The sequence below is a fragment of the Oncorhynchus clarkii genome, chromosome 9 (assembly GCF_045791955.1).
Source record: "Oncorhynchus clarkii lewisi isolate Uvic-CL-2024 chromosome 9, UVic_Ocla_1.0, whole genome shotgun sequence".
Taxonomy (NCBI): Eukaryota; Metazoa; Chordata; class Actinopteri; order Salmoniformes; family Salmonidae; genus Oncorhynchus; species Oncorhynchus clarkii.
In genome coordinates this window covers 54,300,531-54,312,914 of record NC_092155.1, presented here as the reverse complement: position 1 = coordinate 54,312,914, position 12,384 = coordinate 54,300,531, and the positions used below count along the sequence as shown (strand labels likewise).

At 41.1% G+C, this 12,384-nt stretch overlaps 1 protein-coding gene across 2 annotated transcripts in view; it reads left to right on the top strand.

Moving 5' to 3' along the window:
* Nucleotides 1-265: 265 nt before the first annotated feature.
* LOC139416560 (transmembrane and coiled-coil domains 4) overlaps nt 266-12,384 on the top strand; it is a 37,729-nt gene continuing 25,610 nt past the window's right edge. Inside the window, exons 1-13 of one of the 2 annotated variants that reach the window (XM_071165322.1) lie at nt 266-381; nt 925-1,075; nt 1,245-1,419; nt 1,638-1,665; nt 1,772-1,901; nt 2,284-2,381; nt 4,084-4,227; nt 4,398-4,517; nt 4,868-5,032; nt 5,741-5,877; nt 10,026-10,110; nt 10,388-10,505; nt 10,795-10,912. In XM_071165322.1, coding sequence (XP_071021423.1) covers nt 330-381; nt 925-1,075; nt 1,245-1,419; nt 1,638-1,665; nt 1,772-1,901; nt 2,284-2,381; nt 4,084-4,227; nt 4,398-4,517; nt 4,868-5,032; nt 5,741-5,877; nt 10,026-10,110; nt 10,388-10,505; nt 10,795-10,912 — 1,521 coding nt within the window. In that variant the 5' untranslated portion in view covers nt 266-329. The remainder of the gene's footprint in view (nt 382-924; nt 1,076-1,244; nt 1,420-1,637; nt 1,666-1,771; nt 1,902-2,283; nt 2,382-4,083; nt 4,228-4,397; nt 4,518-4,867; nt 5,033-5,740; nt 5,878-10,025; nt 10,111-10,387; nt 10,506-10,794; nt 10,913-12,384) is intronic. The other variant, XM_071165323.1, reaches the window with a different exon arrangement.

Genomic DNA, 12,384 nt, shown 5'->3' with positions numbered 1-12,384 from the left:
AGTATGCAGTTTATTAGGCTACAGATGAAAAGTTATGATGCACTTCACAGTATGGTGAAAGTGCACGTTGATGAGCTTGATGCTCCTTTCCAATAAATATTGAGGGAACATATAATAATTTCCCCTCATCCATTTACTCTTGCCGAATGAACGAACGAGGTGTTTGAGATCGTTACACGTCTGTACAAGCTGTGTCTCAACGTTACAATTTTGAACACGACCTTGCTTGGACGCGTCAGCTCTTTGGTCAAGTTGCAAAAAGTTCATTGAACTTTCAACCACAAGTAGATAATAACAACCTAGCTGAGCCATCATGCTAACAAAGTGAAATGGAGGAGGAAAGATCAAAACAACACTGTTTTAATCCAGTGTTGACTCAAGGTAATCGATCATGTTTTGCATTTATAAAGAAACATCTACGTGTCAAAGTGGGGTTGTCTAGCTAGTTAACTAACTAACCAGCTAACGTTAGCTAGCTAACTTAACGTTACATAGCTAACGTTAGCTATCTATCCGCCAGCTGTTTCGAATAGTGAGTGCACATTAGCTAGATAATTTGTATCATAGTCCCCAGTTTATTTGGATAGATAGCTAACTAGAACAAGTAACTTATTTTTGTTGTCTAACTAGTTAGCGAACGTACTCATTTGAGGCAGTGTATGGAAGGAGGTAGCTAGCTAGCAAGTTGCTAAATATTTTTGGGGGGACTTATTTTTGCCTGGGTTCAGTGAGTTTCTCCGTGATGCAGGAGAATATTTGTTTTTCATGTAGCTAGCTAGCACATTTTTGTATATTTGTTGTTACCTTTCACTGACTGTTCTAGTGCAGCATCGTTGAAAATGTCAGATGTATCAAACCTTTATCAAGATATGATACATTTTGTTCTTGTGTAATAGCAGTAACGTTATCTGTCAATATCTTCAGATCCAGGGGGGGAGAAGCCCGGTCGAGAAAGGCCGGATGAACCGATCGCTGTGGCAGTGATTGGCAGGCAGCTGACTGAACCAGGGCGCTTTGCCTACGCTGGGCTCTGTGGGGTCTCCTTGGGCCAGCTGTTTCCTGGACCTGAGAACAGGTACTGTACTGCAAGGGTTACCAAACTGTTTCACACGGGCCCTTTTCAGCATTGGGGAACAATGCAGAGATGGTTGTCCTTCTGTAAGGTTATTTTAATGCATTTGTTGATATGAATATGAACGTCTTGCTGGCTTTGCCTAATCTTTTGTCCTCTAATCATTGTACAGGTGTTTCCGGGAGCTGTACCTGGAGGGGCTGGTGCAATGGCTGGGTCTGGACGAGTCGGTGATGCCCGTCATGGGGGCCTTTCTGGCAGGCCTGGGATTCGAGGGCAGCGACACCTTCCTCTCTATCCTTCAGGCAGAGCCACTACTGTCTGCAGGTGCCACTCCCATCACACAGGTGGGTTCGGTCACTGCCCTGCGCATATCTAATCAAATGCTGGAATGATTCATCAGTGTATTGGTGATATGACCATGCTCTCTCTTTCTTTTTTGCACAAGTGACCTGCATGTAACTTGTGTTTGTGGCCCAGCACTTCAAAACAAAGTAAGCTTTGGGCATACTGACACTTCTAAGATCATTCACAAGTTCCTTGTGTCATTCTCTCTCACTCACAGGACCTTGTGTCTTTTTCTGTCAAAGATGGTAAGTAGCTTACATTAATTAGTAGTGTTGGCCTTCATCATAACTGGAAAGTTCATAAAGTACTAACAATGTCTCTGAATGTGACCAAAACATACTTTGTCCACAGGCCTGTATGACTCCAGATCACGAGTCCTAATTCGCCATGTCAGCTGTCTACTGCGAGTGTCCCCTCAGCAATTGGAGGAGTTTGAGGCGACGCTGGGCGAACGACTGAGAGAGGGAGTGGTGGAGACCGCGTAAGTGAGGGAGAGAAGAATGAATTAAAACAAATTTCCCTTGTCATGAAGATGTTTAACTAGATAAAATGTTTAACCATGTATGCGGCAGTGTGATTTTTGCATGGGTAATTACATTCAGTGTACTCTCTTTTATGTGTCATTGCTTTGCCTCAGGACTGACTACAACAGTAAGTTTGTTTATCCTTTATGGTCTACTTGGTTTGGCTTTTAGTATGGAATGACCCTGTGGTGAAACATGTAACCATAAACTGTAGTACTTCCTTCACATTGTAAACATTGTCTTTGAGAAGCCTATATGAATGCACCAATACATATATTGTTTATAGACATTATGTATCTCACTGTATATTCAGATTGTCTTCTTTCTTTTATCTCTCAGAGAGGAGTCATCTCGGCGACAGACAAAAGAGAGAGGACGCAAATTACGACGCTACCTTCTCATTGGCCTGGCCACTGTGGGCGGAGGAGCTGTGATTGGTCAGTGCTTTTACTTGGGCCAATTGCTAGTATGAGAGGCAACATTGAGAAATTCCCCCAAAAATGTATTACTCACTCATTGGAAAATTCTGCCATTATTTAATGTACAGTTGAAGTCAGAAGTTTACATACACTTATGTTGGAGTCATTAAAACTAGTTTTTCAACAACTCCACAAATTTCTTGTTAACAAACTACAGTTTTGTCAAGTTGGTTAGGGCATCTACTTTGTACATGACACAAGTAATTTTTCCAACAATTGTTTACAGACAGATTATTTCACTTATAATTCACTGTATCACAATTCCAGTGGGTCAGAAGTTTACATATACTAAGTTGACTGTGCCTTTAAACAGCTTGGAAAATTCCAGAAAATGATGTCATGGCTTTAGAAGCTTCTGATAGGCTAATTGACATACTTCAAGGCCTACCTTCAAACTCAGTGCCTCTTTGCTTGACATCATGGGAAAATCAAAAGAAATCAGCTAAGACCTCAGAAACAAAATTGTAGACCTCCACAAGTCTGGTTCATCCTTGGTAGCAATTTCCAAACGCCTGTAGGTATCACGTTCATCTGTACAAATAATAGTACGCAAGTATAAACACCACGCAGCCGCCATACCGTTCAGGAAGGAGACACATTCCGTCTCCTAGAGATGAACGTACTTTGGTGCGAAAAGTGCAAATCAATCCCAGAACAACAGCAAAGGACCTTGTGAAGATGCTGGAGGAAACGGGTAACGAAGTATCTAAATCCACAGTAAAACGAGTCCTATATTGACATAACCTGAAAGGCCGCTCAGCAAGAAAGAAGCCACTGCTCCAAAAACGCCATAAAAAAGCCAGACTACGATTTTCAACTGCACATAGGGACAAAGATCATACTTTTTGGAGAAATGTCCTCTGGTCTGATGAAACAAATAGAACTGTTTGGCTGTAATGACCATCTTTATGTTTGGAGAGAAAGGGGGAGGCTTGCAAACCGAAGAACACCATCCCAACCGTGAAGCATGGGGGTGGCAGTATCATGTTGTGTGGGTGCTTTGCTGCTGGAGGGACTGATGCACTTCACAAAATAGATGGCATCATGAGGAGGTAAAATTATGTGAATATATTGAAGCAACATCTCAAGACATCAGTTAAGTTAACCAAGTTAAAGCTTGGTTGCAAATGGGTCTTCCAAATGGACAATGACCCCAAGCATACTTCCAAAGTTGTCAAAATGGTTTAAGGAGAACAAAGTCAAGATATTGGAGTGGCCATCACAAAGCCCTGACCTCAATCCTATAGAACATTTGTGGGCAGAACTAAAAAAGTGTGTGTGAGCAAGGAGGCAAATCCTACTCAGTTACAGCAGCTCTGTCAGGAGGAATTGGCCAAAATTCACCCAACTTACAGTGGGAAGCTTGTGGAAGGCTACACGAAATGTTTGACCCACGTTAAACAATTTAAAGGCAATACACTCAATTAGTATTTGGTAGCATGTAAACTTCTGACCCACTGGGAATGTGATAAAAGAAATAAAAGCTGAAATAAATCATTCTCTACTATTATTCTGACATTTCACATTCTTAAAATAAGGTGGTAATCCTAACTGACCTAAAACCGGGAATTTTTACTAGGATTAAATGTCAGGAATTGTGAAAAATTGAGTTTAAATGTATTTGGCTAAGGTGTATTTAAACTTTCTACTTTAACTGTAGGTGTGACGGGCGGGTTGGCGGCGCCACTGGTGGCGGCGGGGGCATCGGCCGTACTAGGGGCAGGAGGGGCGGCTGTTCTGGGCTCAGCCACTGGCATCGCCATCATGGCCTCCCTGTTTGGAGCAGCAGGGGCTGGCTTAACTGGTGAGATCACTGGTAGATGAAGGGACTTTGGCAGTGTATGAAGATAGTTGGTCTCTGTTTTTTTTGGTGATAGTTTGTCTACTTTTTACATTTTTTGTTTGAGATCAGAATGTCTTTCCTTTGATCATTTACCTTATTTTCTCACTCGCTCTTTCTCTGTCTCTCGCTAGGCTATAAGATGAATAAGCGGGTGGGAGCAATAGAGGAGTTTGAGTTTCTGCCACTGAGCTCAGGGAAGCACCTACACCTGACTGTGGCTGTGACCGGCTGGCTGTGCACTGGAAAATACAGTGAGCAAGCATAACCTCTCACCAGTCTCACTTTAGAATTTACCATCAATAATACTAACATCAAACTGTGTCCACATACACTGACTGCCACTTAAAAACTACCAAGGTCATCTACTGTACATACTTTACAAACCCATGGAGGCAAAATGTAGGAGAATCTTGACGGAACAGAAAGTTGCAATGTTATTCATAACACCATATGATATCGGTAGCAAATTAAAAAAATGCAACTGATTTAGATTTTCCGTATCGGTGTCTATCACTATTACAACTAATAGTTTCATGGGACGCACACTTACCGGTATCCACTTTTCTGAACTCCCACTTCCTGTCCCCTCTCCCACCCTCAGGTTCTTTCCAGGCTCCTTGGTGCAGTCTGGGTGCGTGCGGGGAGCAGTACTGTCTGGTGTGGGAGTCTCGTTTCCTTCGGGACCTGGGTTCCACCATGGCTGCTCTTCTCGATGGCCTGGTCAGCATGGTGGCCCAGGAGGCCCTCAAGTATACCGTACTGTCAGGTAGGTAATCACACCACGCCTCCCCATCAAAACATGCCTCACCCCTGGCTAGTTGTTTTAAAAACAATGTAGAGTGGAATTCCACTGAATTGTACAAATGTGTATTTATTTAATTAGACAGAGATTGCATTGAAATGAGAGGGAAGACATAGAGGGATACATTCAGAGAAGCTGGTTGAACAGACGATACCTTAGGTTGATCTTGTCAAGGGGAGGCATATTTTTATGGGTTACAATATCTTGTGCTGAAAATGTTATCAATAGGGATGACACGTCGTGATGCGGAGGCTTGTCTGGTAGAACGTCGGCAACAGCTGTTAGAAAGAAGCCTGAGGGTTCCGTTGATATTTGTGTGGGTGGAAATAAGGGGCCATGTGAGTTTATATGCAAGCAATGTGTCTGAATTAAATGAGCCTTTGTTTGGTTGAATAGGATTTTGTAGTAGGCTACACCATTGAGAATTCTTTCCGGTTTCACCCAGGAGTTCAACAACCAACTTTGAACATGCCCCTCACTCAATTAATCCTGCACTGTAGAAACAAAGTCTAAATACATTTTTGTTTAAAGTAAAACTTTTCCATGAACATAGAAAGTTTGATTGTTGAATTCCAACCAGCATCCTAAATTGAGTGTTGTCCTCCAGTCTCATAGATAGCCTAGTAACCCTCCACTACTGAGAAGCTCTTTCCCCTACTTGTCCCTGTCTAGGTATTGTGACTGCTCTTACGTGGCCTGCCTCTCTGCTTGCGGTGGCCAGTGTTATAGACAATCCCTGGTCTGTGTGTCTTAGTCGCTCAGCCGAGGTGGGAAAACACCTCGCTCAGGTGCTGAGGAGTAGGCATCAGGTACGCTTCTCACTACTGACAACAGCTGCCACCACACACCAGCATGACCGCTCAGTAGGATTCAATCCCGTTGAAACAGGGATCTCTTGTTAATTACATAAGTAAATACATTTAAGGATGGATGAAATATAGATTTACAGTGCCCTCTAATTATTGGGACAGTGAAGCATTTTTTTCTTCTTTTGGCTCTATACTTCAAAGGTTTGGATATGAAATCAAATAATGACTGAGGTTAAAGTGCAGGCTGTCACCTTTAATTTGAGGGTCTTTACACCCATTATGGGTGAACTGTTTTGATATTACAGCACTTTTTGTACATAGTCCCCCCCAGTGGAGCAAACGTATTGGGACAAATTCACTTGTGTATCATTATTCACGATTCATTCAGGATTATCTGTAATCGTGGTAGCATCTATAGTGGGGCAAAAAAGTATTGAGTCAGCCACCAATTGTGCAAGTTCTCCCACTTAAAAAGATGAGAGGCCTGTAATTTTCATCATAGGTATACTTCAACTATGACAGACAAAATGAGAAAAGAAAATCCAGAAAATCACATTGTAGGATTTTTAATGAATTTATTTGCAAATTATGGTGGAAAATAAGTATTTGGTCAATAACAAAAGTTTATCTCAATACTTTGTTATATACCCTTTGTTGGCAATGACAGAGGTCAAACGTTTTCTGTAAGTCTTCACAAGGTTTTCACACACTGTTGCTGGTATTTTGGCCCATTCCTCCATGCAGATCTCCTCTAGAGCAGTGATGTTTTGGGGCTGTTGCTGGGCAACACAGACTTTCAACTCCCTCCAAAGATTTTCTATGGGGTTGAGATCTGGAGACTGGCTAGGCCACTCCAGAACCTTGAAATGCTTCTTACGAAGCCACTCCTTCGTTGCCCGGGTGGTGTGTTCGGGATCATTGTCATGCTGAAAGACCCAGCCACGTTTCATCTTCAATGCCCTTGCTGATAGGAGGCTTTCACTCAAAATCTCACGATACATGGCCCCATTCATTCTTTCCTTTACACGGATCAGTCGTCCTGGTCCCTTTGCAGAAAAACAGCCCCAAAGCATGATGTTTCCACCCCCATGCTTCACAGTAGGTATGGTGTTCTTTGGATGCAACTCAGCATTCTTTGTCCTCCAAACACGACGAGTTGAGTTTTTACCAAAAAGTTATATTTTGGTTTCATCTGACCATATGACATTCTCCCAATCTTCTTCTGGATCATCCAAATGCTCTCTAGCAAACTTCAGACGGGCCTGGACATGTACTGGCTTAAGCAGGGGGACACGTCTGGCACTGCAGGATTTGAGTCCCTGGTGGCTTAGTGTGTTACTGATGGTAGGCTTTGTTACTTTGGTCCCAGCTCTCTGCAGGTCATTCACTAGGTCCCCTTGTGTGGTTCTGGGATTTTTGCTCATCGTTCTTGTGATCATTTTGACCCCACGGGGTGAGATCTTGCGTGGAGCCCCAGATCGAGGGAGATTATCAGTGGTCTTGTATGTCTTCCATTTCCTAATAATTGCTCCCACAGTTGATTTATTCAAACCAAGCTGCTTACCTATTGCAGATTCAGTCTTCCCAGCCTGGTGCAGGTCTACAATTTTGTTTCTGGTGTCCTTTGACAGCTCTTTGGTCTTGGCCATAGTGGAGTTTGGAGTGTGACTGTTTGAGGTTGTGGACAGGTGTCTTTTATACTGATAACAAGTTCAAACAGGTGCCATTAATACAGGTAACGAGTGGAGGACAGAGGGGTCTCTTAAAGAAGAAGTTACAGGTCTGTGAGAGCCAGAAATCTTGCTTGTTTGTAGGTGACCAAATACTTATTTTCCACCATAATTTGCAAATAAATTAATTAAAAATCCTACAATATGATTTTCTGGATTTCTTTCCTCATTTTGTCTGTCATATTTGAAGTGTACCTATGATGAAAATTACAGGCCTCTCATCTTTTTAAGTGGGAGAACTTGCACAATTGGTGGCTGACTAAATACTTTTTTGCCCCACTGTACATTAATGTAGAAGTGTTTAGAAACATATCCTATTCTTATTTAAAATAAAAGTGACTCCAAAATGGCACAGTACATTATTTACCATTAATTTCTGTTGGGCACAAAATCATCTGAAACAACCAAAACAAAGAGTCACAGGCTTGATGTAGTCGTTGCATGCTATGAATATGGGAACATATACTTTTTACTACACAAGTGCATTTGTACCAATACTTTCTGATGTACAAAACTGCTGTAATTTCTAAATCCTTCACCTGATATGGATGAAAATACCCTAAAATTAAAGCTGACAGTCTGCACTTTAACCTTATAGTCATTGTTTGATTTCAAATCCTAACTTTTGGAGTATAGAGCCAAAAAGAAAAAATGCTTCACTGTCCAAATAATTACGGAGACACTGTAGCTGTAATTGGGGCTTGGCGATACATCAAATGAATAAAAATGATGTGAGACGTATTTGAAATATCTTGATATCGCAATAATGGAGTTTTATTTAATTTTTGTATGAGCGTTAATGTCCACTTGTTCTCATGTCTATTTGTCTCGTCTCCTTCACTTCTTCTGCTGTGACTGTGCACCTTCCCATTTACACACACACCAAGCCCCTGCCACTCATAACAACAAAGAAGAGAGATCACTTCTTCCTCTCTGACAAACGGTTTCAACTTGCTATTTGCAATTGAGGTTTGGTCCAACAGAATAGGTCACATGGACACCGAAAGACATTGAGACATGATTTTACTTTAAAAGAACTTAACCTTTCTAACAATGCCCTTTTTCTGTCTCAACTCTTCAAATTGCACTCAGAACAGACACTACTAAAACAGGAGCATCAATTAACATTGGTTCTGGAAAATGAATGTGCAGTTTGAACAAAGTGGACAGGCTAGCATGCTGTTCAAACAGTTGGAGATGGACAGAGGGGTGTGTTCATAACAGTTCAGCTGTTCTACCTTGTTAGCTAGCAAGCAGTGTGCATTAGTCTCCTGAGTGGCACAGCGGTCTAAGGCACTGCATCTCAGCCTAAGAGGCGTCACTACAGTACCTGGTTCGAATTCAGGCTGTATCACCTCTGGCCGTGATTGGGAGTCCCACAGGGTGGTGCACAATTGGCCCAGCGTCGTCTGTGGTAGGCCGTCATTGTAAATAAAATAACAATTCTTAACTGACTTGCCTAGTTAAATAAAGGTATTTTTCAGGGAGATCTGCTATTGGCTCCTTGATTTGTCGCTAGATTATGTTTTTCCGTGACGGCGTCACAGCACCAATTTGCCTTGCTGCGGTCCCCGACGTAGATTTTCACCCCCATCCCTTGTGCTTCTACACCTGTGTGTGCGAAGTTGCTGTGACTTCTGTTGCACAGACAGCTTCTCCTGCTCTCATTTGTACTTTTCAAAACCATAGTAACCTTTGGTGTCATAACTCCCTGAAGGCAGCCTGAAAAAGTTATTGAATTTGTTGCTAGAATCTTTTACCAATACAAGTTGCTGGAGGGGTATGAAAACTCGCAAAATATATCGACAACATTGCTAATTTGGTTTAACTTGAAATATAAAGATGAGCTGGCTACTCACAAGCACGTGGGCTTGTGCTTGAGAGATTGTTTGAGACCTGTTATTTTTTTAAATGCCTGCTACAATAAGTTATTCGTTATTAGTGACTGTGCATTATGCATGGTTCTGGTTAAATTTGAGACAAAAAGGGCATTTTCATAGCCAGATCAGTGATTTTTGCAAAAATGCTGGTTTAAACCATTTTAATAAAAATAATTTAATTATTAGTGGGTCTAATGGTTGTGGAAGGATTATTTATCCTAGGTATAATTTCACAAGCACTGAATTCATTAGATTATTGCAGACTGTTTGAAATGCAGTGTGTAAAAATATTGTGAAAATCCTGTAAATTAAAATTAAATCCAGATATGATTTTTATGCCATATCGCTGAGCCCTAGCTGTAATTGTCATTGGAGTTTGAACATTCACATTGAAGGTTTTACAATGGACATATCTTTATACAACTAAAGTTAGATTTTATAGAATTGTTGCTGTAGGTGTGTTTACAATTATCTGGATTTTGAAAGCCTGTGTCATGATGTTTGTTGTGTCAACAAATCAGCATTGGTGTTTTTAAAGGGAAAGCGTCCTGTCAGTCTCATTGGCTTCAGTCTTGGAGCGAGGGTTATCTACTTCTGCCTTCAGGAACTTGCCAAAGATCAAGGTATAGCAAGCACACTAAACCCTTGCCTGACTTTATACATACTATAGAGTGTAACAAGCCTAACAAACGTCAAATTGTATTGTTGCATTTAACTGATGCCTTCAAAGATTTTGCATAATCATCTAGGTATGCTTTTGATCTATTAATCAAAATATTCATTTTTGTGAGATTTTTGCCAGATACATGTCACCGCTTCCACACACACACACACAACTGCAATACAGAACTGATCAAATTAACAATATCTCTTTTTCTATCCTGTTGTACATGGTCTCAGGTTGTGAGGGCGTGGTGGAGGATGTTGTCCTATTGGGTGCCCCAGTAGATGGCACCGCCCAAGCCTGGGAGAGAATGGTCAAGGTGGTCGCTGGGAAGATAGTGAATGGATACTGCAGGTGAGAAAGATATCCCATCTTACCTTTGGGGGTGAGATTGTTGTCTTGGTGATGCAAAATATGTATACAGCAAGTTTTGAATTTGAGCTATTGTCAACAAAAAATATTAATGTATATGACCATTTCGAAATGAGACCAATATAATACATATTTTCATATGCATGCATTCTTTATCTACTAGGAATGGCATAAGTATGCATATAAATTATTTAGTCTCTTCATTGATAAAGAGCACATTCGTGATACAAAGGTGCTGTGGTTTTTATTAATTGGTCCATCAACCTGTCAGAGGGGACTGGCTACTGGGATACGTGTACAGGGGTTCGTCGGCACAGCTGTCTGTTGCAGGGCTTCAGCCAATCAGCTTGAATGATCGCCGCATATTCAACGTGGATCTATCTTCTGTGGTGAGTTACACTATTGTACCTCAATTAGTCATTTCCAAATGAAAAGTGGCAGCTTTTACATGACACTAGGTTTCAGCTTAGTCCATTTATTTTCTATCCAACACAGCATCATTGTGCTTTTGTTATTGCACTGACTGTTGTTGTTTAGCACATGCTGCTTAACAAAATAATTTGCCTGAAGTCACTGACTACCAGCTGTAAGCAGAGGGAGAATTCACACATCACTGTGCAGTACCGACTCGCCTGGTGATTTTTATTTTTTATTTCACCTTTTTTGAACTTTTCTGTGATATGTGGGACGGTCGCGTCCCACCTGGCAAACATCCAGTGAAAATGCAGAGCGCCAAATTGAAATAAATTACTATAAAATTGAACTTTCAGGAAATCACACATACAATACACCAAATTAAAGCTACGCTTGTTGTGAATCCAGCCAGCATGTCAGACTTCAAAAAGGCTTTACGGCGGAAACATAATATGCTATTATCTGAGTATAGCACCTCCACAAACAAACACAGACAATCATATTTCAACCCGCCAGGCGTGACACAAAACTTAGAAATAAAGATATATTTCATGCCTTACCTTTGAAGATCTTCCTCTTTTGGCACTCCAATATGTCCCGTAAGCATCACAAATGGTCCTTTTGTTCGATTAATTCCGTTGATATATATCCAAAATGTCAATTTTATTTGGCTCATTTGATTCTGAAAAACACTGGTTCCAAAACACGCGACATGACTGCAAAATATCTCAAAAGTTACCTGTAATCTTTTTCCAAACATTTCAAATAACATTCCTGATACAACTTTAGGTATTTTTTTAACGTAAATAATAGATTACATTTAAGACGGGATAAACTGTTTCATACCGGAGAAAAAGAAAGTGGAGCGTGCTGTTCAGGTCGCACACCTCTAACAAAGAGTACACTTCCCTCGAGCTTCATTCTGAACAGTGTTGCTTCTTCTTTTCTCAAAGGAAAAACCTCAACCAATATCTAAAGACGTTTGACATCCAGTGGAAGCGATAGGAACTGCAAGCCTGCCCCTTAGAAATCTGGAATCCCAATAAAAACCCATTGAAAAGAGTGACCTAAAAAAAAAAAAAATCTGAATGGTTTGTTCTCGGGGTTTCGCCTGCCAAATAAGTTATGTTATACTCACAGACATTATTCAAACAGTTTTAGAAACTTCAGAGTGTTTTCTATCCAAATGTACTAATAATATGCATATCTTAGGTTCTGGGCCTGGGTAGCAGGCAGTTTACTTTGGACACGCATTTCAGCCGGGTGTGAAAATACTGCCCCCTATCCCAATGAAGTTAACCAGGTAGGCCAGTTGAGAACAAGTTCTCATTTACAACTGCGACCTGGCCTAGATGGAGCAAAGCAGTGCGACACGAGCAACACAGTTACACATGGGATAAACAAACGTACAGTCAAAAACACAATAGAAAAGTCTATATACAGTGTG